Below are 27180 nucleotides of genomic sequence, written 5' to 3'. Positions count from 1 at the left end.
AACTTGCGCCAATTTCACTTTGTTTGCAGATGAACCTTTCCATACCCAAGAAACAGCAGCACAAAAAACATACACTGAACAAGGAATTGTAGAACGCCAATGTTCGAGAAGAAAACGATCTCATATTTTTATACTATTTTTAATCTAATACGAGATATTTTCCAGTTAGAACTAGCTACAGAGAGCAATCTAGTTATGAAAGAAGGAACGCAAGTTAAAAGCACATACAAGTCCTAGCCTTCATCTCTTCGTCAGATGGACATGGAAATGTGAAGCAATCTATAATACCATCCATCGAGCCTCAACCCTCAGTCTAATTCATGGCAATGCCACCCAATTTTTTCATAAAATAAAAGAGAAAGTAAAGTCAAATTACAGAAGAATTTTTGAAAGGGTGCGCAGAAATCACGTAAGACAATTCTACCCCTCCCTACCCTTTTTAAGAGAACCAAAACGCCAAAACGACCATGGGATGAATATACGTCTTTTCGTCGTCATCAAAGATGGTTATCGATAGTCGTGGTTGTTATAACTCCGTTTCGATCGACCGGGATAAGACATCTTACCAACGTCTGCCTCCACCTAAAGGAGCGGCGTTAGAAGATGAAAAATTGCCTACCAACGGCTCTGTTAGTCCCATCGTTTGATGGAACAAGGAAGAGTGAGAAGGTAGGAGGATTTAGAATAACTTACCACCGCCACCACGTCCACGGCCACCGCCGTAGCCACGTCCACCATAACCTCTACCTCCGCCACCACCTCCATATCTGGTCATCTCAGCAAGACGAGGATCAATGACCTGCTTAGCTTCAGTGAGAACGTTCACGAGATCACGAGCCTGCTTTTGATCTAGGGAATATTGTTAGCCAATGTAAACCTCAAAGCGGGCGGGAGACATACTGTCAGTGGTGAAGAGAGTGATTGCGGTTCCCTTCTGTCCAGCACGACCTGTACGACCAATACGATGGATATAATCCTCCGAATTGTTAGGGTAGTCATAGTTGAACACATGGGTAATGTTTCGGACATCTTCATTGATGGGTTAGCAAGAACAGAAAAATTTGGTATAGCAACGGTCCAGGGCGGCTCATGAAGAAGCTGCATTTGACTGCATCCAATACTCTCTCGGCGACTGGCATGAAACTGTCCAATGCGGCTTATGCCAGGGTAGGTGATCCAACACATCCAGGCTCTCTGGAATGGGAGTCTTGGAGACAGCTTGATCAAGTCAAGAAATGCCAATTCCATATCTGGTACCTGTTAAAGTACTGTCGAGTTTGGAATTACGAGCGCAGCACGGTCATGCTACACTTAAGGATCCAAGACACCCTAGAATTAGAGAACCGAAAGATACGATAGGGCCCGGGCAATGTAACGCAATCTAGGAAGCGCCGAAGCGTCGAGAGTAAAGCACCACTAAAAAGGCTACTGAACGTTGCTGTGAGGGGGGAGGGGGTTTTAATCATACCAATACCACGCGAAGCTACATCAGTAGCAACCATGATCGGGCTCTTGCCAGTCTTAAATTCATTCAATACCCAATCACGCTCATTTTGTTGCTTGTCACCGTGAATAGCTAAATTTTGTTAGTGATGTTCACGTGGAAGTTCACAATAGTACTTACAGAGCGCAGGCCATCCATCTTGTCTAAGGAAGCGGGTAATATCGTCAGCAACACGCTTGGTTCCTGTGAAGATCAAAATCTTGTTATCCTTATCTTCCATAATCTTTTCCAAATGTTTGGTCATCTTATCGCGCTTCTCAAATTCAGAAACAACTTCGACGATTTGAGTAATTCTGTGATTAGCAGAGAGCTCCAAGGAACCAATGTTGACTTGAATGAATTCATTCAAGTAATCAGAGGCAAGGGCTCTAACTTCCTTTGGCCAGGTAGCAGACCACATGCAAGTTTGTCTGTCTGGTCTGATTTGTCCAAGAATTTTACGGATTTGTGGCTCGAAACCCATGTCCAACATACGATCGGCCTCGTCGAGAACAAGGTATGTAACACGACGGAGGTTAGTCTTGCCAGACTCGATCATATCAATGAGACGACCTGGAGTGGCAATACAGACCTCAACACCCTTGGCGAGATCGCGGATTTGACCACCCTTAGGAACACCTCCGTAAACACAAGTGTTGCGAATACGTGATGACTTTCCGAACTTGGTGATTTCTTGTTGAATTTGAACGGCCAACTCACGGGTAGGTGCAAGGACCAAGACAATTGGGCCGTCACCAGGAGCGAGAAGTGGTTGTGCGTTGATGTGTACGATAGCTGGAAGACAGTAGGTGAGGGTCTTTCCGGAACCAGTCTCGGCAATACCAACAACATCACGTCCGGAGAGAGCCATAGGCCAACCTTGAGATTGAATTGGAGTAGGCGCTGGGAAACCTTGGGCCTTGACTTCGGTCATGACGTATGCAGGGAATCCAGCCTCATCGAATGTCTCGACGGGTTTTGGAATGTTTGGGCCTTGAACGGCAATGTTGTGCTGAGCTCTGAATTTGGCAACATCTTCTTCTGAACGAGCAGCAACGACTGGATCCTCTTTGTAGAAAGATTTCTCGAACTTTGGCATGGTGTTGAGATCTGCGTATGGAAGTTAGCATTTTGTTTTTGCGGAATATTCATCAACAGCCTTTCGAACTCACCCCAGTTTTGCTTTTGGAGGTTAGCACCAAGGTTGTTCATGCGGTCTCCACCAGCACCACCTCCGCCATATCCGCCACCTCCTCCGTATCCACCACCACCACCTCCAGAGTAGCCGTTGACATTTCCACCACCACCTCCGCCGCCTGTGAAAATTGTTAGTGGTGATTCTAATCGAGTGAAAATTTGTTTGCGTACCTCTGCCACCTCCGTAACCACCTCCACCGCCTCCAGAGTATCCATTAGATCCACTATGAATTACACGTCAGTAAATACCAGCAAGTCGGAATGAATGAATGAAATAAAATGGTGCTACATTGTGATGGCGATGAGAGATTAGGCTTCGGCTTCAAAGCGAAACGCTAGCCTTAGCCTTATCTCCTACACACTCAACACAATGTAACGCGATGCGCGAAAACTTATCAACAATATCTAAACTCGTAGGTTTTTGCATACCCATTCGAATATCCATTGGAGTAAGAGTTGCCTCTGCCATATGAGGAATCTCCATTTCCGTACCCGTTACCGCCACCACGGCCGCCGCCACCATATCCTCCTCCATATGACATATTTGCGATAGTTTTTGAGAGTGAGAAATTTGAAAAGAGAGTGTGATGTTATGATGGGGATTTGAGATTTGCTTTGATGATTACTGCAAAAATGACTTCTTGAGTTGATGAGAAGAAGTCTGGCAGATGAAATTATTGTTGTTGATGAGAAGAAGTCAAAAAGCAATGGAAGGTGAGGAAAGAAGAGGTTTTGAGTAAAAAAAAAGTAGAAAGGAAGCTACGCTATATTCTTTTGGGATTAGCATGAGAGACGTGTGACTAAGCCCAATCAGGATTTAGCGTTATCCATTTTTCTTGTTCTTGGACCCTGAAATAAGATCTTGTCTCCAATTGAATTTTTCTTTTTCTTTCAGCCAATCAAAACAATCAGATTGTTCCAAAATACTGTAAATCTCTGAATGCAATTTTTCTTTCTCTATCCCTCTTAACTGGGTACATCCACGTCTGAAAGCTTTTTTACCTTGCCGTCGTTACTATCTTCTACTCCGTACTTTGTACGTACCCTCGTACCTTAGAGCTACCTACTGCGGACCCGGTACTATACCTTGAAGATTCTACATTTCAATTTTTCCCTCCACCGCCACCCATGTCCCAGAATCCGGTCTCCATCTGCAAGGCAATAGTAAATGTTCTATGTGTATTTCTCTCGCCTCTGTGTTGTTTCTGAGGCTTTCTCTGTGCTGCACGGTAGATATTCCTCTTACGCCCGTTATCCAGGTGTGTTTGCTACCCCCATATTACAACGCAGACAGGTTCCAGGTCAGGGGAAGCGTATGGAAGTACGCAGCTTTTCGATCTCTGAAAAAGGTATTCCAACTGGTTAAAAGATGCGTACCTTTGTTGCATGAACAAATATTTTGACCAATTCCTCTATCCTGTGGGGTGACTGCAGCAGAGCATGTTTTTCAAGCAAAGCTGCCCAAATGGTCAATAGTGTCCAATCCCCATGAGTTGTAGGGTTATTCTGTCACATACCTGATCCAACTTTCACTGCTTCCGTATAATCATCTGCAACATAATTTTCTATCCATTTCCAATAGACATTTCCTTCCCGTTTTGTCTTCGGGTCTGCATGTAATCGTTTTGCTATCTCCCCGTAGCCGATAAGACAAGGCGCCATGGATATTTGAAGAGCCAACCAGTCCTCAGATTGTCCGATATCGAGAACATACCTATCACTTTTTAGTATATCATTGCTATCAAGGGAGAGATATTCATGTACCTTGTGTATGCTGTGCATGCTATTTCGGTACTGTCAAAATTAATTCGATTTGTGAACGCGAAGAAGCTTACCTTGGCTCTCTTCGCAGGCTTCTATCTCTGCTTTTGTCATACCAAAACCCTCACAGTAACTGATATGCAGCGCCATCTCCCGATGGATATGAAGCACGATACCTGCAGACTTTATCAAGAGTTAGCACACACCATATCCAGGAAGGGTTCTTATTCATACTGCAGCAATGCCTTCCATAGTTTTGGCTTTGTACGAAGCTAAAGCAGTAGCCCTAGCAAATTGCACCTGTAACTTGTTAGACTGGATAGATAAAAGTTTCAGTGCTCTGACAGACAAGATAAAGATAGTCTTGAATAAGGTAGTACTTGAATGACTCCAGTGGTAAGGTCCCGTCTCCAAGTCCTTTAACAAATGCATGCTCAGTATGGTCTCGCCACGCTCCTTTAACATCCGGTCTGTCCAGAAGGTATTCCACAAAGTGACCCCTGCAATGATCAATTCAGGAACTTAGCATCACTTGGGAAGATAGACTTACGGAGCGAAAGGTAAGGTGTAAGTCGAATGGAAATGATTGATCGGACCATTACCCTTCCCCAAATCTGGCGCTGTTCGTATTCCTGCTTCAATGTATCGACAAGCACTTCTCACAGCTTGTACCACAGATAGTCCATTCGCAATGTTCGAAGCAATGGCGGCTACTCCCATTTAGCTTCTGTTGCACCAGGTATACATGAATAATAAACTCACAAGCCATCGAACATCCCGTTCCATGGGTGTTCCGCGATTTCTGATATCTAGTCCGGATTTCTGTGATGACTCCCTCTCCGTACAAAATATCAACCATGAGTTCTTTTTCTTCCTCCTTGGTAGCTACTATTCCATCTTTCTGTAAAGGCAGATGACCTCCTTTCACTAGTACATATTTTGGGCCCAGTGATTGTACTGATTTCGCTATCTCTTTCAAGTCATCCAAGTTCTTAGGTTCTTCGACAAACTTGCCAGCATCGGAAAGGAGTAGTTGCGCTTCAGGCACATTGGGTGTGAGAACAGTGGTATAGGGAAACAGAAGTTCTCGTAGCTGGCGGATTGCTGTAGAAGGCAGAAGCTGTGATCCGCTTGTAGAGACCATTACCTCTTGGATGTCAGACAACTTGTACATCGATTTTGGGAAAATGAACGCACAGGATCAACGATCAAAGATTTCACGTGATGTCTTTTTAATGCTTTTGCCACCACTTCTACTGTTTCTCCAGATGCTAGCATACCTTAACATATCGTCAGTATCTAGGCTATCCGGATTCATGATCATCTCATCGTCAATTCAGATATAAGCATCGGGTAATTTACCAGTTTTCACTACATCAACCCCCACATCCCCAACCGACACATCAATCAACTTCCCAACAAACTCGGCAGGAACATAATGAATATCCTCAACACCCAGAGTATTTTGAGCCGTCAAGGCTGTTGTAGCAGTCATAGCATAGCATCCATGAGCAGCAATCACTTTTTGGTCGGCTTCAATTCCGCTGAGATGATAACCATTAGTCTGTGGCGGGGTAAAATTGCGGAAAGGGAGGATGCCGGAATACTAACGCTCCACCGGAACTATCAGAACCCGCGATGACGAGCACACGTCCTACTCCCATAATGAAATTGGTGATGTGAAGAAAATTGTTTATAATTTGCGAGGGAGCAATATCGATTGGGAATCACTACTCTTTAAGATTAAGATGCTAGGATACAGTGCCATTATGTAATCGGCCGTAGCGAAACTCAACCCTCAATCTTTATTTACCACGTGAGAATCTTTGAAATCTCGTTATGATTTGAATAAATTAAGTAGAATCAAGATTTTAAGTGGTAGAACAAATGAATTTAATTTAGTTAAATTATACCGTGTCAAAAAACCATTGTCCAAGATGAGGATGAAAAATATTCGCTAAAAACAATATGAAAAAAACTCCCCCCCCCTCCAAGACCCATCCTGTGTTGTTACTAGCATCCAGCCCTACTATACAGGCTTCGTGGCTTCTATCATAAATAAGCGTCCCAGTTTGACGTATGAAAAATCGTTATAAGGTCTAAGTACGATGAGATGTAGGTGATCTAGCAGGATCATGTACTCCCTGCATAGATTGAGGAGGCGACGAGTTATTGTGGAAGTAGGATCCTTCCGTGCTTGACTTCTCCCTGATTACTGAGGTTCCAGATCCACCCATACCACTGCCACGACGTTCTCTGATCTTCACTGTTGCAAAAAGAATGACTGCTACCCACAAAACCCACATAAAACCCGCGATCACGCCGTATGCGATCTCACCCTTTTTACTATTGTCAGCTAACCTCAGACCCAAGCCACCGTTGATAATACCAAGAGTAATAACCGCACGGCCCCACCAAACATGGGGATAAGTTGCAACATTGGAACCACCGTGACGCTTGTATAACATGTGGTGCGTCAATCCAGTGATAGGCTGAAGTAGTAAGCATCCGGCAACAACAAGGCCTATGATTGAGTGGGTGCTGCCGAGGAGATTAGACATGTGTGCGATCCATACCCCCATTCCAAGTGACGCAAGTACAATTATATAAGCGCCAACCATCCAGCCGGCATGGAGCCATAGCAAATTACGGAAATTAAAGATCCTAATTGCGATCGCACCTGAAGGGAAGAGAATAACGTAGGCAAGGGAAGCCAAAACGCCATGTGCGATGGTCACTCTCGTTATGTCAGATGATCCAATCGCAGCATCACTAGCGCCAGAGGATGTTTGGCTGGGCGTAGAAACGGATCCAACCGTCAAGAATGGGTTCGTGCTTTCTCCGCCGGTGGCTGTCTGTAAATTCAAAGTGGCTACTCCGTATGCATCGTGAAATTCGATATCTGCATCAACGCTGTTGGACGATAATGCAGCGCCGGTCTTATGGGCCCAGATCCACGACGAGGAAGAATCAGTGAAGCTCATAGACCCACCGCTCCAGCTATCACAATTTGAACCTGCCTGAATGGTTAGAACAGGTGCCAGATAGTTTTGATTCCGAACATACATCTAAAATTGGCTACCATTTGACCATTTATTATACCAGAACCATCCAGTAAAGTGACCTGGGCAGAAGTGTCGGAATTTGGCTCTACATGCCCAACACCGAGCCTAGGACTGATTGTGACATTGCTCCCAGTCGAATCGGCGTACATTACAAAAATGTTGGCACCTCTCATAGCGGATCCTTGTCCAATGCCTATCCAAGACATTGTATCTGGTCCACTCATCTGTATATATATACCCCCTGAGCCACTCGAAGCAGTCGAGGCTGGTATGTTGACGGCAAAACATACGTCACCCGTACAGTAGGAGACATTCTGAGCGGATATTATCGATGCTAATCGATTAGTGGTGACTGTAGAAGCAGGGGAAATATCACTCACACGCCAGAATAGCACCAGCCAAAAAGCGTGAAAGAAACATCATTGAATTTATGTGCAGTTGATTTACTGAACAGGACAAAACTTATGAAAGAATGAAGGAATTATAACGGTTTATATGTTCGTTAGCACTAGCTCCTCTAGTCGGGTTAATAAAGACTACTTTGGTGAGGGGTAATATGGCAAAACTTAAAGATAAGTGACATATCAAGACAACCACACAGCCTCTCTTGGCGAGAGCATGAGAAGCTAACCAAGAGATAACATAACCGCGTGGTCTTTCCCAAACATGTCTTTGAGGAAACATTATTTGTATTGGGAACGAATAATGAAGGCGTCGACGAACGCAGAATCATGGGTCGAGAATTTGCAGGTAGAGATGGTCCTCTGTGACATCCGAGTGATGTTACAGTGACACCAGAGGCTTTTGTAGAAACTTGAAGATCAAGCAGGCCAAGGTGTGGACCAGAGAAAAACGGGAAGACGTTCTCCGGGATCATTACTTGACTTGTAATCTAGAACCTACAGTACAAGCTTAAACTCAATAGCTTCACGAAGCACTAATCGCCAGCTTAGCGATGTTCTCATATGCATGAGGTGCCGTATTCGTTTAATTTGGCTTGTAGTAAGCAAGGGTAGCAAATTTAAGCAAATTTAAGCAATTTTAAGCTTCAATTAGACCGCTTTTAACTGGGGCAAATCGATTGAAAGATGGAAAGCGTACCCCAGTTTACCAAATGAATGGGTATGTGAAGAGTGATGTTGGTGATCTTATCGTGTCGGTAGCGAAATGGGTTCCTGCATTGCACGGCGGAACAATGTTCTGATGTGATATGTCAACTTCATGATGAACTCAATTTTCGGATAATCGATTGCCAAGCGTGGCTGTCAACGTAACCGGGGATAACTCCATATATACCTTATTTAGCCAAGGTGTGGACACACGAGGTGATTCGGACTCTCCCCTTGCCGGCATTGTTGACATTGGGGTTTGAAGGCTGAGTGACGTTGAACCACATAGAAGCTTCAGATAGTAATACAATAAGAGAATTACAATTCGGCGGTCTGGGTTTGTCCCGTCGACAAACGTGGGAGAGGCAGTCGAGGCAGTGCAGTACGGTAGCCAAGACGAAGCAACTTGGCACAATCACGACGATTGGCTCGTCAATCTCTCGATTGTGGCCACCGTACCTAGTAGGTACTTGCACGATTCTTTGGAACGTCCATGGAGTACCCAACGTACATTTGATAGTAAGACTATCTTTGGATGTGATACGCGATCATAAAGTTACTGGAAGAAAAACTCCATAGGAATCAAGTGATCATGGATGCAGGAAATCTTTCGAAAGAACGATAGGAAAAGATGGCTCAAACCAAACATGAGACGAGAGCTAAAGTGCACCAATCAAGTTGAGAATCGCCGGCTATTGTTACCATGACAATTCGCCAGAAAAGTATATTCACTTTCTAATTAACTTATTGTACCCTGTTCAAGTGAATTTCTAGGGCGAAACTTCTCCTACCTTTGCCTTTTTATTATTGATGCAGGCATTGACCATGACTGCATAGCCTTGCTTCACCTCAACAATGCGTCGCGCTCTCCAAGCAGTGCTTTCCCGTCGAGCGCTAATATTGCCTCAATCATCTTGCAATCTTGATCACCATTATTCTCATCGTGCTTTGAACAGGCTCCTATATTCAACCTCCTCACCGCGACTACTCCCGCAGAAGCCCACCACGTTCAACATAACCTATCCTAACCCTGCGCATGATTCGGGCCCAAATTTAGAATACGATGGACACTGGGTGAAATTGATCAAAGAAGTGGTTGAAGGACAATCTAGTTCATTGTGTCCTGTCAACTGCACTGGCTCGGTATCCTATCGTACATGTTACAGTGCGTGCGACTCTACTCGCTGGAATCTATTTCGACAGGAGTTTGATAGGCTGATTCTGAAGAAGTGGGAGGCACAAGCAAAACATGGTGTGGATCCAGATGGTGCCAGGTTCTTGTGGAAGCTGTGGTGGTTTGACGCGGATGAAGGTGCAGATATGACCTCATTAAACATGTATGTGCTTGCCGTTTCGCCAGTCCAGATGCATTGGCACATATGATATAAGTGCTGACTACTATAAAGCAAGTTTGCAGATGTTCCTGGTATTGGAGATAACAATCCGTCTCACAATATGGACCCTGATTTGAATCCAACCCATGCATTCTTTCTCCTAGTTAATGAAGAAGTCATTGCGTCTGTTCTGGAAGGTCCAGCAAAAGGCGAAATTCCATTTGTCTATGTTGTAGACACTCATTCCTGGCCTCCGTACGAACCCGACGAGGACGAGATTGAGGACGAAATTGAGGACGAGATTGAGAATGGGCAATGTAAGGACGAGGATTACAAGGGATATCTCGAAGTAGCCGTTGAATTGTATGGGGAATTTTGGTATTTTGTATCCACGGGACATTTTGGAATGGAGGAGCTTGCGCCTTCAGATGAAATAAGCAAGGACATGTTTACCGAATCAATCATGTGAAGCATTCACACGGCGGAATATGACTTTCAGGGGCGCGAATGTCCATTTTTGTAGGTAGCCCTCGATACTAGAACATTTGGAAGGGGTGTAAAAGCCCTTTATTCTAGTCCCATCAGTGTCCTTTTCAAGCATACGCCACTTATCAATATGATTTATGTGCACGCCTTGAATTATTGCACACCCCTTTTCCAATCTTCCAACACAACATCCATCCTCCATCCCAGCACACAACTTTCATTTCTACCAATTTATTTATATAACCTCGTAGTAGAAAGCCCGTCTTATGGTTCCAAAGATTAAGGATCTCGCCATTCCACCCACCCCATACCACGACATAACCAACATACATCTTTCTGATTCGAGCTATGAAGCCTCACTTCCACATTCTGGGATAACCCCCGAGGTGTGAAATCCCCTTTTCAAATATTCCCTCTACCTAGGTATCTATCGCGTTCCATGCAAATCATCCAGTCACCCGCCCGCCCGACCAAGTAGAGAGTAGTTTACCGCACCAACGATCTGTTGCATTCTTAACATACCTACCACCAGACACACCTCTCTCCCCCCCAACCTCAATTGAGCTTCTCCTATCCTTCCTCATCCCCCTCCACACCTCCCCACCAATCCCAAACCAACCCCTTCCAACCCTCCAAAACCCTCTCTTTAAACCCACCAAATCCATTTCTTCAAATTCATCTTCCCTTTTCCTCAACCCCTCCCAACCTTCCAAATATCCAAATCCCTTTCCTTCAACCCTCCCAATCCTCAAAGACACTCAAAGCAACCACCCGCCCCCTCCACCTCCTCCCAGCCCTCAAAACCCCACTCTCCACCCTCCACCACTCCACCACTCCAAGACATTCCAAAACCCTCATCTCATCTCCTCTCAACTCATCTCATCTCGTATCAAAAAACCCCACAAACACACCTACCTCCCTACCTCCCTACTCACCAACCCAGAAGCCCAGTGATCCATCTATTCATAGCAACAAACCCAAACCCAAATCCAAACCCAAATCAAACCAAACCAAACATATGAACCCCTTCCCTCCCCTCCCCTCGCCTTCTCTCCCCCCCAAGATCCCCATATAACTCCCGAAACCCAAAACATCCCTCCCAAACCATCCCATCCCATCCCTCCCAAACTCAAAACATCAGACGAACCATCCAAATCAAAATCACATACCCACTCCACCTCGTTTCGTTTCGTATCGTTTCGTTTCATCTGATCTACCCTACCCGTTCCAAGTTCCGTTTTAATCTAATTTAAATTTACGAAAATTTACCGTCTATCTATCTATCTGTCTATCTATCTGTTTGATTGACGGATTGATTGATTGATTGACTGATTGACATCTGTCAAATGCACATACATGCATGTCTAGATTTACATGTACATAGGTACATATACACATCCAAATTCATATCTAATTTCACATCCAAAACTCAAATGTACATGTCTAGATTCAAATTACACATCCAAAACACAAATTTCACATCCAAATTCACATCACAATCAACACAACCAACACAAACCACAACCACAAACCACAACCACAACCCAATCCCAAGTCTCACACTCTCAAAATTCACAAAAAAACAGACCTCAAAAGTTTCAATAAGAAAAACATTAAGATCATTCATTAATCTCATCATAAACTTTAAAAAGTTAAGTCCTTAAGGTAAGGTAATTTCTCTCTCGCTCTGTGTGTGTGTGGTCTTATTTCCACATATATCCGTAACTTTGTAAACCTGCCTTTTCTTCACTTCCCAAGAAGTAGAGAGGCAGACAAAAATGAAAATGAAAAAGGTTGGAAAGAAAAGAAAAAAAAAGATGAAAAAGGAAAATCAGAAAGGAAAAAACAAAGAACAAAAGCCATTTAAATGAACAGGCGCTCTCATAATTTGAAGAAAATTACGTAGAATACATTAAGTACAATTATCTTGATCTTGATCTTTTAGTTTGTTCGAGAAAGAGGTTTCTTTATGTTCCACTCCCTTGCCTCGAAAAATAGGTAGGGTAGGTAGGTTGTGTGAATATTTCCTTTTTTTCTTTCCAGTTCCAACCTACAAAAAGAAATTGGTCCACCACGAATTCTAACGAGAAGGGTATCGAGGTACATGTACGAACGACGCCAGTTGCCCTAAATCCTGCCTTGATAACACCTTGCTTTGCCGTTCATAAAGTTGATTGGGGTAATGGGGGGAAACAATTGTCGATGAGCCGGTTCGAGAGAGAAAATTTTGATGTTATTATGTAACTGAATAGAGTTCGAGGAGACGATATCATTTACATCATTGCGTGATGATGAAACGTTGAAGGTGGAAAGGAATTTTATATGCAAGATGAATGTATGAGAATCCTCCGTATGTTCATGTGATTTTGGGAGTTAGGTCCAGACAGAAAGGAAAAAGACAGCAAAGTCATAAGAGAAGATTTATGACCAGCTCTCCTTCTCCTTCAAGCCACCGATGCGATCCATATCGATGGATTGAAATCTGGTTCCTCCAGTTTCCTTTTCGTAAGCGGGTAGTTGATCCTGATCCTTCAAAGGCTCAAGGCCAACACCGGTTTCTCCGATACGAACAACCACTACACGACCGCTCTTCTTGTGTCCAGTAGATTCATCATGCTCATCGGGGAAGGTGATGCGAATTTCAGGAACGTCTTCGGGTGAGAGTGGTGCACGGTCGGAGTCCATCATGGACGATTTTTCGTCATAGACATGAATGGTGGAGCCGCGGCCACCATAGGGAGTAGCCGTAATAGTCAATCGGCGGTGGTTTGATCTTGGTTGCTCGTTATGTAAAGGCAATTGCTGACGAGCAACGGCTCTGTTACGTCGAAGCTTGCGCACAATGTACAAGGCCCCCGTTAAACAAAGCCCGATGAATACCAAGATCATCAAGGCAATAAGAAGATCAACCATTGAGTTTGACATGGTGGTAGTTGAAGAGTCGTCACGGACGTTGAGAATAGATCTAGTTTTGAGCATTGATATCGAATCCATGATTATGTAAATGAATGAATGGTATGGTAAATATTATTGCGTCGAATTGTCGTTGAATGGGTCGTAATTGGGTATCGATGTCATGCACACAATAGCAAAAAATCGGAGAAGGTATTGACGTTGATTATGGCTATGGCTATATCGCATGATGATGTTAGTCCTTGTTATTAGATTGAATGGGTCAAGATAGATTGAAGCTATTCATCTTTATTGAATCTCCAAAGTCATATCTCTATGTGTGTAGATGCTCGCATTGGCGACAGGATAGTATGTATATCGCACACCTGATCCTCCTCCATTCACCACACCACCTCATAACCACAACATTTATAACCACCACCAGAAAAGAAGATGAACAACTTACACAAAGAGTAAGAAGTTCCAAACAAGACAAGAGCAACAATCAACTGCTACCAAGGTAATGAATGATTGGAGTAATATTCGCTGAATCTCCTAAGATTTTAATTTATTGATCTCTTCCAGAACTGAAATTGGGCTGGACCTTTCGAAAGAATGGACGGTTAAAATCAACTAAAAAGAGTGAAGTTGATTAAAACCTATGAAGGAGTGTGAGTGTATGGAGGTAGTTGTTGTTTAAAAGAATGTGGATATCCCGAAGGAAGGAGTGTTTATTTGTTGTTGTCTTGTCTCTTGGTTGTTAAAGCCTTTGGGGAAGAATTGTCGATACTTTCTTCAAGTTGTATTACGAAGAGAGATGGAAGGAAGGTTGAGGTGGAGGATAAAGAAGGTGAGGTAAGGTAAGGTAAGGTAAGGTAAGGAAGGTAAGGTAAGGTAAAGGAATTAAAAAAGAAGAGGAAAGGAGGAAGGGGAAAGATGAAAAAGAGAAATTGTGCAAGCGTAAATATAATAAGTGTGATAAGTGTAATAAGCGTAAATATAACAAGTGAATAATACCTAGGTAATAAGTGTAAAAGTCGATAGATAAATATAAGTGTAAATGTAAAGTGTGTAAGCCTCGTTTTTTCTTTCTTTCCTTAGTACTCGGTAACTATCTATTATCTATCATCTGTCTACCCAGTAACAACCAAACCCCGACATGGACATGAACATGAACATGAACATGAATGACAAGCTGAGGACCAATCATTACCAATACTACGGAGCAACTCACTCTTTGGAACCTTCTTTTCTTAGTAACAATCTATCTCATCCCATGTCATCCAAAGTCAATTCAAGTTGAGTCAAGTCAAGTCAATTCCACCCTATTCCATTCATAAAAGAATAATCACAAATTACCTAGGGAGTTGGATCTATACCTATACCTACCTACCAGCCTAGAAACTTGCTTGGTTGACTGCTTGAATGCGTGAATCAATGCTTGCTTGCTTGCATGCTTGCGTGCGTGCGTGCGTGCGTGCTTAAAGTTACTCTGGATAAAAACGGGAAAATCGCAGCGTGCAATTTGTACATACGGAGGAGTACACTTGACTGGACTTGGATTGCAGACTGCAGACTGCAGTTCGTACCTGCTTTGAAGAGATCCACACCCATCCACTCATCCACTCATCCACCATCCACCATCCACCCATAACAGTGGATCCCGCTGTTCCTAGTCTAGAACGCATTTGAACAAATTCATTTAAACAAAAACGGTCTTGAATCGTGCGTGATTGGTGCCGGGAGCGCTGGTGGAGTCATGAGCATCATCAAGGGAAAAAGGGACAAAAAGGGACGAAAAATGGAAAAAAAGTCACATCTAATCTGCAATGCAGCCAATGAAATTCGTCCGTCGTTCTCGTTAAGGTTGCATGTGTGCCTCAATTTACCATTCTCGTACCTCCAGTACCTCGACCTAGTACCTACAGAAATACTCCACCGAAACAACATCCATCAACGTGCATGGGACCTGACAACAAGGCCAAATTTTAAAATGAGATCTTGCCCACTTTGTTCGTGTCGGGGAAGCTGGGACGGACGTGGGAGATTTGGAGATTCCCTTTTTCACTGCCTTCTTCACTGCCAGGTTTCTTGATCCATCCATTCATCCATCCATCTAATCTCCAACGCTCCCAGAAACGAAAGAAGGAGAAGGCGAAGAAGAGAAAAATCAAACTTCCGAAGTTTATGTCGGTGTAGGAAGTCAGAAAGACTAAATACCATCCATCCCTAGTGATACGAAGGTCTCCAGGAGGAAATCTTGTCCATCGCAATAATGATTCTATTCATAGACGCAACTAGTGAACGCTATTTACAATTTGTATCTCCAAAAGCGTATCCAGAGCGAAGATCACAAAGACAAAGACCCAAATCATTTTTATGCACTTGATCTTTTTATACCGATCGCGCGGTCTGTCTAAATACCTATCTACAAAGATATTTATATTTCCGTCTTTCAATAATGCTCCCTTTCTCCCTTATGCATCTATCGAATCTCAATCTGCACATCCAACCGCCCAAAGAAAAGTAAGCAAATCATCCATCCCCTACCGCAAGTATCTACAAGTCCCTACCTACCTAGTCTTCCCGAACCCCCTTCTTTCATTTCATCCCGACCCAATCCAATCCGGTAACCAAGCGGCTTCGAAGCGTTTATTATTTCCACCGTATGAAGAGATGTGATGTGTTGAAGAGAAATGATAGGAGAAGAACGAACGAGTATCGCTTTCTTGGGATAATTGTAGTTGTGATTGTTATTGTGATTCTTGTTGGTTTCTTTCCGTGTATATATGTATGTGTGTATATATGTATGTATCAAAATAGGTAGGTAATCATGCAGAAAACCAATATGCGTAAATCCAATTCCCGCACCCTGCTCTGCTCTATGGAGGGAACAGGCTCACAGAACAGAACGAACATCCATGGATTGCGGATGTATGCAACCAACCCAACTCCTGTGATTTCGTTTCTTTCCATGTTATTTTCGACAGATAGGTACTTACTTGATGACAAAATAAATAAAATAAAATAATCCCACAATACTAGATACAAACTCACTCACTCACTCACTCACTTACAACTCGAGTTGCATCACTCACTCGCTCATTTTCCAATCCCGTATATATACGGTACTAGGTATATATATCTTTAAAAATCCAATCACTACTAATAACTACCTAACTAACATTGAAGTTCATACATACATACATACCTATGTACATATCTAGTCGGTATTTTCATCATCACGATTTTATTTTATTTTTATCGCAGCAAATGACATCCCTAGAATAACATCATTACTCATAACATACATATATACTTAACAACAAAAACATACAGCTTCCCAAAATCAAATCAAATCAATCACTAATATTTTCCTTCCTTCCTTCCCGTTCGTTCATTCCCATCAAAAGTGGAGAGAGAGTTCATCCATCAACTCTCTCTCTCTCTCCATAGATTCTAGAACTCTAGAACTCGGGAGTCGGGACGGATGTTGAGAATTCTGGACTCGTCAAAAATACTACTAGGTACTAGGTAGGTATAGTATATCAACCCTCACTTATTATTAAGATTTTATTCGGTTCGGACGAAATATGCTTAATATATTCTTAAATTCCTAAGTTCTAATTCCTAAGTTCTAATTCCTAAATTCTAATTCCTAAATTCTAATTCCTAAATATTTAAATATAAAAAAATTCAAAATCCAAAATCCCACAATACACCTTCATCCAAAAAAAACAATGCATGTTTCAAAATGCGCAGATGAGGATCTTCATCATCTCTAATTGGTGCTAGCTTGGAACCTACAGAATGCATTCGGAACGAACACCAGTAACCATAACCATAACCATACGAAAGAGTTACATATAATAAATAAAACTTCACTGACCACCCACCCACCTGCTGCAACAACCTCCGGGCGCGACTTGACTTTTTCTTTCTCTCCCTCCTGCGTTGTTTTTCTGGGGTTGGGGCCGTAGCCATGCCATCAACCAATGACGGGGGAGGGCACGGATAAATAGACGTGGGAGTGCAGCAGTCATCGATCACATGAATTCTTTTCCTCGTCTCTCCATCGTGGCGGTCAGACTTCGAGGCTGAAATGCGTGGAGAGATCTTTGGATCGTGCACCGGTAGTTAAGGAATATCTACGATATCGAGTAAAAAAAAATATAACCCGTGGAAAATTCAAAGTCTATGCACATTCAACACATTTGTTTCCGTACTGATATTGAAGGAGCAAAACGCAAAAACCTTCGATTATCCAAGCTCTCCAAGATGTTTGACTTTCGAGTACTTATCACTCACAAATCATATCCCATGTAGTTGTAGAAAATTTCCTTTAACCTTCCCGTTTGGACATTGAGAAGAAGTTCAAGAGCTAAGGGGGCTCAAGGGGACCGACCGAAGATTTCATTAACTAGCATCGAGCCGCTCGAAAGCATCTCTCTCGTTTCCGAATTCCGAACCGCAGAAATCCTCCAAAATCAAAAAACGGGGGATCGCTCTTGGAACAGGTACTTCGAAAAGGGTAATGTCAAAAATTTTCGGTTATGTTATGTATTATACTTCCATTATTGCCAAATTCTTTGTATGCTGAAAAGCTCTCCATCCATCCCTTTAGACGTCATACTTGTGAAATTAACAATCCAAAGTTATTGCTTTTGATAATCCATCTCAAAAGGGCTCGAGATACTCCAGTCGGAGATGGGGAGGCGGGTGAGCGGGTGAGGGGTGAGGGGTGAATGAGGAGCCGATATCTTGGCAATCCCAAGTCATATATTCCCTTCTTGCTGTATTTAATCACATCTGTTTGAAAAAATCCTTCCAGGGTCTTCTGCATCATGCGCATTGATGCACTCAGAAGTAGCTGCTCGTCAAACGGGGTTGAGCGTTGCCTGTTCTGTCTAGTTGATACTGGTTGTTCAGTTAATATTGGATGCCCGGATGATATTAGCTACCAGTTGGTATTGGCTACCCATCTGATATTCGTGAGATACTTAACTGTAAGTTTTCCAAAGATCTTAGCATATAAAGAACTCAGGGTTTTTGGGCTGACCAGTGCCGCTCTCTGAATCTTTCTCTGCGCAATTTTGCCGCCTTTGGCCATATATCAATCTATTTCCGTAATGACCTTACCAAAGTTCAAAGGCAATTGCTCCATGCGCCTTTCCAGATATTTGCATCTTCAATTCTCATGCCATTCCGAAACATTCCTTGATTGCTTCTATAAAATTTGTAAGCTTCATATCCAAAAGCATCTTGCCCCTCGTAATTTTATCGGGGTTTCCAAACCGCTAATCATAACATTAATACTCACACTACTGAATCAACAAAGATGGTGATACTAGACCCTTAGACTTTATGGTTTGAAAAGCTTTTAGTGCTGTATTGCGTATTCATACAATCCGTGCATTCCTGAAGTCATTGACTGAACCTCGAACTTCGTCAGAAAACGCCATTTGAAAAGCATGAGGTTTGTCTTTCAGAGCAAAAGCCAATTCATCCCTAACAAATGTTTAACCTTCAATCATTGTTTTCAAAGTCTCTATTTGCCGCGATCCTAAGAGAGGGGTTGAATCAAGATCCTCCCAAGTGATGCTTCTCGTTGAGATGCTCAGTTGGGGAATTTCTTCCAAATGTGCTTTCCGTTCAGGCAGTATTTCCCTCGAGCATACTTTCTCTTGATCTTGCTGATTATTATATGGCGTCACGGCTATAAGTGAAGCGGCAAAATCGCATAAATAGCACCAAGAATTGGAGCCAATGAAAGGTCACACAGCTATTTGGGTTGGTGATGCCCAGAAGATTCTAGGGTTCCGCAAGTATGATTGCATCTTTCAGGTCTCATCAAACTTGGTGGTTGAAGTGTGTTTTTCCTTTGGTGTGACTCAATATGCAATCATGCAAGTCATTGATGGATAACCTGGATATTACCTCGTCACGTGTTCCCACGAGGCTCTCGATATCCCGACGTGCAAGTGGTGTAACCACACTAGGCCTTCGCTCGTTGGATAGCAAGAGACGGAAGTACCATGGGAGCCCAATTCGTTGGCCTCACTTTTCAGTAAACAGCGGTGAGCAACAGGAAAGTAGGAAAACAGGAAAATTCGGGACAAATTTTCTATTGTGCATGTCCTAAGTGGCGCATACTTGTCACTTTTTCAGATCCAAAGACTCCCCAGAGACCTTCTAGCGCGTGCTTATATATCCATACATGGTCTGATCACCAGTGTATCCATGTCACAAAGTTTCTTTCCTTGCTTGGTTTTCCTCACACAGACCAGACCCAAAGCCAGAAAACGGTGATGCAGATGAAATAGATCCGATCTCCTACGGCTTCGGTATCTATCGTAAAAAGGTAGCGGGATGACCAGTCGAATGGAACAGATTTGTTGGATGGGGATACATAGATCTGCAGAGGTATGAATGCGCCTTTGCTGTTTCGACGTGGCTGATGATTTTCCTCAAGATGAAAGAAAAGGCTTTGGAATATGCAAGAAGGCAATCTACTCGCAGAAGGGTCTATGTGTAGTGATGCGAAGCTTATTCGTTGGTTGATGACCCCCATATGAGGAAGCTTGCCCGACACAACGACATGAAAGGCTTCAAGCCTTGACAGATACTATTCTGGATTTTTACGTTGTCCCATGAACGCTACGAGCGAGTAGCTTCATCGTTGGCATTGATTGTTATGCGAAGGAATCAAGTGCCACGATACATTTATCAATATACTGGTGTCTGTGTTATGTACTTATGCCACTTCCCGTTGATAGACCTCGAGCAACATTAGCGTGTTAGGGTTGGATGGCGGCAATGAAATGAATCCGCTGATCTTCTAGAAATAGATCTCGTAGTAGATATTTGATATCATCGTAAGTCTTTGTAAGATCTCTGGGTCATGGTATTGTGACAAGTGAGTACGAGAATGATTACTTCTCACTGACGGAGTGGATCAGAGAGAACAAGAAACTAGAGATGGATCTTTGTATAGCATAGTGATGACACCCGATTATTCATGCGAAGGGATGGCGTCCAATGTGTTCCCCGGATGAAACATCAGCGTAATGTAGTCTTCTCGACGAATCATCATTGAGTGATGTAGAATGTAAAGAATGCAGATGCAAAGCATGTTAATGAAATTGTTCACACTCCTCATAGATTCGAATTGATGAGGCTTGCTGAAGCAGTGTAGATTCCATCTGACTGGAAGATGAGAACGAATGGCGAGGCCGTCTGAATAACTCATGGGCAATGGCGTCGTGCTGAATTTCGTAAATTGGAATGAATTCCTGCCGCATTTGGCCAGATTGAGGCGGTCGGCGTACATACTAGGTAATTTAGCTGACATTTCCCACTTGCATTCCTTGGGGCCCCAATAAATCAGCCCGGGAATTGACAAACATGGAGGAGATTCTCGTCCAGGAATGAGAAGACGAGATAAGAATATACTTTGTATAGGTATGGTTGATTGATTACATTCCAACAAGAACAATTTTTAAACTGTTGGGATGAGGATGATGAAGAATACAGCAATGAAGGGGGTTTTAATTCCTTATCCGAGATCTACCAAAGTGCATTGGAAATCGAATAACTTTGCTTCTTTCCGATTTCCCAAACAATGGAACTTGGAAGCATCTTCAAAAGTAATGAAATATGACACTAGGTAGAAATACATTCTCAATTTGTGATAATTACATATGATTGTGGCCCGCTCATCACACAGGCTCCCATTGGTACGTACGACGGACGGAGTGGTGTAGGTTCTAGGAAAAGCTTGAACGAACCGGAAGCTCTGGAACCTTGAGAATTTGTGGAAGCATTGTAAAGGCTAAAAGAATACTCCGTGCCTATCAAATCTCAAATCAGGACTTTTCAAGGTCCATAGATCGATTTGTCTGTGCTTCTGGGGGGGGGTCTTTGTTCTGTAGATAATAGATAATATATTACATCTCTATTTATATTTATTTCGAAGCGAGGGGAAACCCGGTGAGAGTCAGAGACCATGCATTTACTACCATTTGTGTTGATATATGATGAATCTGGGAGATTCAGAGATGGTGGCCAAGTAGGAGATAGCGATCGTGGTGCAATGATAATGGACGGAGCTGTTTTCCACAATCGAATGCCTTTCACCGAGTAAAGACGGGTTGTTCTCTGGGATCGATTGTAAGATGAATGAGTATTGCTGAAATGCAGGTACATGGACTTTTAGTCACATCACCGAAGATGCTTTTCCACTTCCATGGACTTGATTGATCTTCGTCGGTTCTAGTCGCTTTAGTAGGGAATGGTTTCCCATATAAGTTTCACCTCATTGGCATATGTCAAACGCCAACTGGAGGGACGAAGTCATTCTGTGGGCCAGCTCCGTACTCTGAAGAGAATATTGGATTAATATGTGATAAGATGGAGGAAGTGATAGTATAGTTGAGGGTGGTAAGGTTACGAGAGTATGAGACTAGGTACATGTGAGGCATGAGGTTCCAAGCAAGCAACCAAGCAACCAAGCAACCATTAACATGATGACAATGACAATGACAATAGCAATAGTGATAGTAATATAATAGTAATAGTAATAGTAACAGCAACAGCAACAGCAACAGCAATAGCAACAGAATAAAGCAAAATGTGATCGAAAAAGCCACATTACCCTGTCCTACACGATCCTTTCAATCAGATTCACGGTCTCCTGGTGGTTACAGAAATACTACCTGGGTGCTAGTTCCAGTCCCAGCTCTAGAAGACTCCCCTCCCTTCAACCCCATCTCCAGATCCATCTCATCCAATTGGATCTTTCCCTGCAAAAGAAATAAAAATTAAAAATGGCTCAAGGTTAGATGTCCCTAGTCAATGGAAAGGAAAGTGTACCCATCGATCTCATGGAATAATCCATCTTAAACGATCGTACAGCTTTACACCTCTCGTTTTTCTTTCTTTCTCACTCACTCTCACTCTTTAGAGTGCCTCGTCTTCTTCCTCGCCTTCTTCCTCAACCCTCGCCTTCTTCCTCAAACATCTCCCTCTTCCTCAAACATCTCCCTCTCCCTCTCCCTCTCCCTCTCCCTCTCCCTCTCCCTCACACTCCCTTCCATCTCTACTTTGGTCAAGAATTCTCTGCGAAAATTCCTTATTCTTTTGATACACTTCCCCCTTCCCCCACGCTATCGTAAATAAAACATTCAACTTTATTTGTTCATCCCAGACAGGAATCGGGAAAACCTTACCTCATTTGATCTCATTGATTACCCTCTCTCTGCCCTACCAACATTACAAAACCTTTCCCCACAACCCCTGGTCGAACCTACGCCCCCAAAGATTACCTGGAAACATAAAGTGTGCTGCCAGACTAGGTACATACTACTTACTGCCATACTACTACTTACTGCCACACAACGAAGAACGATCAAGAATTCCACTTCGACAGTGCAACCTATTTATCTTCCTTTCCCTTGATCATCGACGTCGTGGAACAGGGACTAACCGCTCGTTTCCTGACACAAACTGCAATCCGGACCCTCGATTCGATTCTCCACCAAAAAATCCACCGAAAACTTTACGTTCCTGACGATTTTCCCCTTGCTTCCCCAGGCGTCCCTCCCGCGTCAAAACCAACGAATTCCCAACCCAAAACGGGACATAGACTCGATCAAAGCAAGACAAATCACACAAGGAAAAGGCAATTTTACTGCAAAATATTAATCTTATATTTCATTCTGGCTACTGCTGCGCGGGTGCCTACCTCGACACAGAAAAGCGCGCTTCTTGACGTTGCATATGACAAACGAAGGGATTGTGTCGCGCGACCTTTGCCCTACCCTTCATACTTCAATATATCCCTCTCTCCCCTCCCTCGATGCTCGATTCCTCATGAACTCCAACTTTCCGCACATCCTTCTTTTGTAAATGAGCCTTCACCTACTGTCGATTACATATTCCGACTTCTTGCACTGGTAAGATTTGTCCTTGCAACTCAGCTTAAAACCGGACATCAGCCTTACCGCACGGCATATGCTGACATTTCCAAATTTCCACAGTCATATAGATCTACAACCTGTCAAATACCTCATAGAAAGACTATCCTTTGGTTCAAGTAATCTGCCATCAAACATATCGACTCCTTTCAACATATTTTCGTCCTGTTTTTTCCCTCGTCCAGAAACTCCCACGTACATACCGAATTTTCAATACATCTTCAATAATGTCCTCGGCTGCCGCCAACAGACCTGCAGGTGCCATGAATGCAGTGAGTACCCCAATCTTCTCAAAACTATATTCACAATTAATATTTGAACTTAGCAACGGCCTACTCGATTTGGAGATTTCCCCACTGCCCCAGGCAGGCACAATAGCGATGACAGAACGTCGCAAAGTTCAACGCTTGGCCAAACTTTTGGAAATGGTGGTACATGGCAGCCTTCGAGTGGAATCTGGGGTAGTAACACAATCGGGAGTGGTTTTGCCAATACGAAGCGAGATGCCTCGCGCTCTCGAGGTATTTATACAAGCGAAATCCAAACTTCTACATTCACTGATGACGGTCTAGCAGCAGATAATGAAAACTTCTCCGATGCCCCCAGTGGTTCGGGTGCCTTAGCAGCATCTTCAGAAGCCGACCCTTGGGGTGCTCGTGCAAATGGGCCTTGGAATCCTCCAGATACAACATCTCCAACATTGCAGTCCTCGCATAGCGGAAGTACTTCTCCTTCTCACGTCCGCAACAATATTCCGTCACAAACACCACAAAGTCTGCACGAGTTGCAACCATACCAACAATCAAGACCTGCGATTGGACAAGGAGCTAGTTTCGGTCGACCACAGCCGAAGAGTAGTTTGGATCCCTCCTCTGGAAGTTTCAAATTTTCGCGCAAGCCTTCCTTTGGATTCAACGACGACAAGGAAAATTCCTCCCAATTCTCGTCTAATCAAGATGGTGCATATGACATTGATGTTTCATCCAGGGCCTTCAGAATGGATCAACTAACCTCTCAAAACGGAGGCTTCCTTGGTATAGGCTCGGCTTCAAGGGATGGAAGTATGCCACCCTCCAGAACCTCGGAGGCTGGCCTCAACAATCTATCGTTTGGCAACGGAAATGCAAGCTTTGGCTCCATTGGTGGCCATACTCCTAGCAACTCGATCCACTCCCATCGTCCTTCTTTCTCGACAATTTCGGGCTCGTTTGCACAACCCAATTCATCGAGATATGGTGACCATATCACGCAGACGGAAGCCGAACTACGAGAGAAGCTTGCAGGACTTGGCTTGACCAACGATATTGATCAAGCCAGCGCATCTCAGATCGGCAACGTTATGAGTTCTTCATATTCTCCAACGAATCAGAACTTTAATCCTCAAGCTTTCCAGGTTAATGGTAGTTCAGCCATGTGGAATGATGGGTCAAGCGGTCCCAAGGTCAACAATTATGATCATTTCTCAAACCAAGCACCTTTTGCAGACCAAGGCTATCTCACCAAAGGGCCCAGATTTGATCGGGGTTCTGTCTCTCCTGCGTCAAGCGACTACCGTCGTGGCCTCAATAGTCCTAAATACTATTCCGGCACTCCTCCGACAGGACCTGAACAAATTTACCGACCAAGCTCAAGGGCAGGTCCGAGAATACCTCAAGGCCCAAGTGAACTAGACCGTAGACTTCAACACGTCCAGTACTCTCAACATCAAGCATACCTTTACAGCAGTGGTAATTTCCAAAGCCAGTATCCGCCACATTTGTACGATTACCCGCCCCCAAATTTCAGACAAACGAGCGTAGCACCATATGGTTATCCTATGCCATTACCCCCTTACCCGGCACAAAACATACCCACTCGCCCAGCCAAGGATCAAGATGTTGGGCTTGGAGTTAGAAGCGTACTCTTGGAAGAATTTCGCTCAAATGCCAAATCCAGCAAAAGATACGAGTTGAAGGTATGTATTTTCCCGCATCGCAATTTCTACAATCACTAACCGAAACTAGGACATCTATCAACATGTCGTAGAATTCAGTGGAGATCAGCATGGGTCACGATTCATTCAGCAAAAGTTGGAGACAGCTAACAGTGACGAGAAAGAGCAACTTTTCCGAGAGATTCAACCCAACGCGTTACAGTTAATGACTGATGTTTTTGGAAATTATGTCATCCAGAAGCTGTTTGAGCACGGCAATCAAGTACAAAAACGGGTGCTGGCTGAACAAATGAAGAACCATGTAATGGAACTCTCAATGCAGATGTATGGCTGCAGAGTTGTGCAAAAGGTTAGTTTTGGCTTTGAACTTTACACACCACCTGTACTAACAATTTGAAAGGCCCTCGAACATGTACTTGCCGATCAACAAGCTGAACTAGTCAAGGAGCTTGAGGCAGATGTCCTCAAGTGTGTCAAGGATCAGAACGGCAATCACGTTGTCCAAAAGGCTATTGAGCGTGTTCCAACGGAACATATTCAATTTGTCATTGAAGCATTCCGGGGCCAAGTCCACGTTCTCGCAACTCATCCTTATGGATGCCGAGTGATTCAGCGTATTTTGGAATACTGTCAACCTCGCGATCAAGAACGAGTACTCGAGGAATTACATCAATGTGCATCGAACTTGATTACCGATCAATACGGCAATTATGTTACTCAACATGTCATACAGCATGGAAAGCCTGAAGATCGTGCTAAGATTGTCAAGATTGTCACGGCACAGCTTTTGACACTATCCAAGCACAAGTTCGCCTCGAACGTTGTGGAGAAGAGTATACAATTTGGCACGGATGAGCAGAGACACACTATTGTCTCTCTCTTAACAGCTCTTCATAGTGATGGTACAAGTCCTTTGCAATTGATGATGAAAGATCAATACGGCAACTATGTCATTCGTAAGTCAAGCCATTCTCAATTGGACTTCACTATGCTAATCTAAACAGAAAAACTTCTTGGGCAATTGAAAGGTGCCGAAAGAAATGGATTTGTCGAAGACTTGAAGCCACAACTCTTGGCTCTCAAGAAATATAATTATGGTAAACAAATTGCTGCTATTGAAAAGTTGATCTACGGTCAAGATGACTCGCAGCAATCATATACTACATCGTCAACTGGTCCAAAATCTGGTACTATCACACAATCAATGGAGTCGAATTCGAGTGCCCCAACTCCTCTGCTTACGAATGGACAAAACAGTCCCCAAAGCAGCAGCATCCCTAGCGCCAACGTCAGTACTATTGACGATCCAGCCGATAGTACATCTTCAGACAACACAACTGTTGCTGTCAACGAAAAGTCTTGCCCTGAAGTCGTTATCAGTGGTGTTTAAACTTGTCAATTTTCTTTTCGCCGAACATTCTCTTCCACTTCACGTCATATACAAAAAGCATTATAAAAGGGCGTGGCGGTATTGGGTCCGGAACGGCAATTTGGGACTGGACGGTTTCAAAAAAAAAAGTGAATATTTCTTTAATGGTATTATCTACCTCTTCGAATAGTTTTTATTGGGGTGTTAGAAGGCGGGTTTGGTCTGCTTTACTTCCGCATGGATGCATGCATATACAAGCCAGGATTGGCGACGGTGGATTTACTGTGGATGAATATGGAAATGAACGTGCTATGTTCTTGACTCGTTTTGTTTTAAACATTTACGAGTATTCAATATCATCTTTGGATCAGGGACTTGTGGGAAAGGTTCAAGGACAACGGAAGAGAAAGTCCGCTCTATTTATACTTCTTGCTGCATATTTGGCATTGTTTATTGTTTTTGAAAGGAAAAAATATGGAAAGGATACCTATTGATCATACTATTGTCTTTTACGCAGATACGCTGGTTATACTTGCTTTTTTGGCTTGATGTTTTTAAGGTTTTGCCATGTTTTACT

At 43.3% G+C, this 27180-nt stretch overlaps 7 protein-coding genes across 7 annotated transcripts; 2 read left to right on the top strand and 5 right to left on the bottom strand.

Annotated features, from left to right (window-relative positions):
• Nucleotides 1-85: 85 nt before the first annotated feature.
• EAF02_010470 (uncharacterized protein) lies at nucleotides 86-3377 on the bottom strand. Its single transcript, XM_038906518.1, has 8 exons — nucleotides 3110-3377; nucleotides 2852-2904; nucleotides 2656-2799; nucleotides 1625-2593; nucleotides 1469-1576; nucleotides 901-1029; nucleotides 694-849; nucleotides 86-615 (listed from the first exon to the last, which is right to left on the bottom strand). Exons 1-8 carry the CDS (start codon nucleotides 3220-3222, stop codon nucleotides 563-565), a joined length of 1725 nt encoding a protein of 574 aa, XP_038753782.1. The 5' UTR covers nucleotides 3223-3377; the 3' UTR covers nucleotides 86-562.
• Nucleotides 3378-3663: 286 nt separating this feature from the next.
• EAF02_010469 (uncharacterized protein) lies at nucleotides 3664-6105 on the bottom strand (the record flags this gene model as incomplete). Its single annotated transcript, XM_038906517.1, has 12 exons — nucleotides 3664-3831; nucleotides 4058-4137; nucleotides 4198-4394; nucleotides 4445-4463; nucleotides 4516-4624; nucleotides 4676-4741; nucleotides 4791-4941; nucleotides 4992-5151; nucleotides 5204-5588; nucleotides 5639-5721; nucleotides 5804-5985; nucleotides 6053-6105. The coding sequence occupies 12 exons, from the start codon at nucleotides 6103-6105 to the stop codon at nucleotides 3784-3786; spliced, it is 1533 nt and encodes a 510-aa protein (XP_038753781.1). The 3' UTR covers nucleotides 3664-3783.
• A 271-nt stretch (nucleotides 6106-6376) lies between these two features.
• On the bottom strand, nucleotides 6377-8906 carry EAF02_010468 (uncharacterized protein). The gene is made up of 4 exons (XM_038906516.1): nucleotides 8803-8906; nucleotides 7887-8706; nucleotides 7508-7840; nucleotides 6377-7457 (listed from the first exon to the last, which is right to left on the bottom strand). The coding sequence occupies exons 2-4, from the start codon at nucleotides 7927-7929 to the stop codon at nucleotides 6541-6543; spliced, it is 1293 nt and encodes a 430-aa protein (XP_038753780.1). The 5' UTR covers nucleotides 7930-8706; nucleotides 8803-8906; the 3' UTR covers nucleotides 6377-6540.
• A 564-nt stretch (nucleotides 8907-9470) lies between these two features.
• On the top strand, nucleotides 9471-10418 carry EAF02_010467 (uncharacterized protein; the record flags this gene model as incomplete). Its single annotated transcript, XM_038906515.1, has 2 exons — nucleotides 9471-9952; nucleotides 10022-10418. 2 exons carry the CDS (start codon nucleotides 9471-9473, stop codon nucleotides 10416-10418), a joined length of 879 nt encoding a protein of 292 aa, XP_038753779.1.
• A 2438-nt stretch (nucleotides 10419-12856) lies between these two features.
• On the bottom strand, nucleotides 12857-13429 carry EAF02_010466 (uncharacterized protein; the record flags this gene model as incomplete). The annotated part of the gene is made up of 1 exon (XM_038906514.1): nucleotides 12857-13429. One exon carries the CDS (start codon nucleotides 13427-13429, stop codon nucleotides 12857-12859), a length of 573 nt encoding a protein of 190 aa, XP_038753778.1.
• A 3523-nt stretch (nucleotides 13430-16952) lies between these two features.
• On the bottom strand, nucleotides 16953-18437 carry EAF02_010465 (uncharacterized protein). The gene is made up of 2 exons (XM_038906513.1): nucleotides 18306-18437; nucleotides 16953-18244 (listed from the first exon to the last, which is right to left on the bottom strand). Exons 1-2 carry the CDS (start codon nucleotides 18307-18309, stop codon nucleotides 17955-17957), a joined length of 294 nt encoding a protein of 97 aa, XP_038753777.1. The 5' UTR covers nucleotides 18310-18437; the 3' UTR covers nucleotides 16953-17954.
• Nucleotides 18438-23528: 5091 nt separating this feature from the next.
• EAF02_010464 (uncharacterized protein) lies at nucleotides 23529-26624 on the top strand (the record flags this gene model as incomplete). Its single annotated transcript, XM_038906512.1, has 6 exons — nucleotides 23529-23573; nucleotides 23627-23822; nucleotides 23874-25255; nucleotides 25305-25583; nucleotides 25635-26190; nucleotides 26239-26624. The coding sequence occupies 6 exons, from the start codon at nucleotides 23529-23531 to the stop codon at nucleotides 26622-26624; spliced, it is 2844 nt and encodes a 947-aa protein (XP_038753776.1).
• Nucleotides 26625-27180: the final 556 nt, after the last annotated feature.

Source organism: Botrytis sinoallii (genome assembly GCF_014898435.1).
Source record: "Botrytis sinoallii strain Bc 23 chromosome Unknown BSIN_025, whole genome shotgun sequence".
NCBI lineage: Eukaryota > Fungi > Ascomycota > Leotiomycetes > Helotiales > Sclerotiniaceae > Botrytis > Botrytis sinoallii.
Note: the sequence above shows the minus strand (reverse complement) of the source record. Positions and strands in the feature narration are given on the sequence as shown.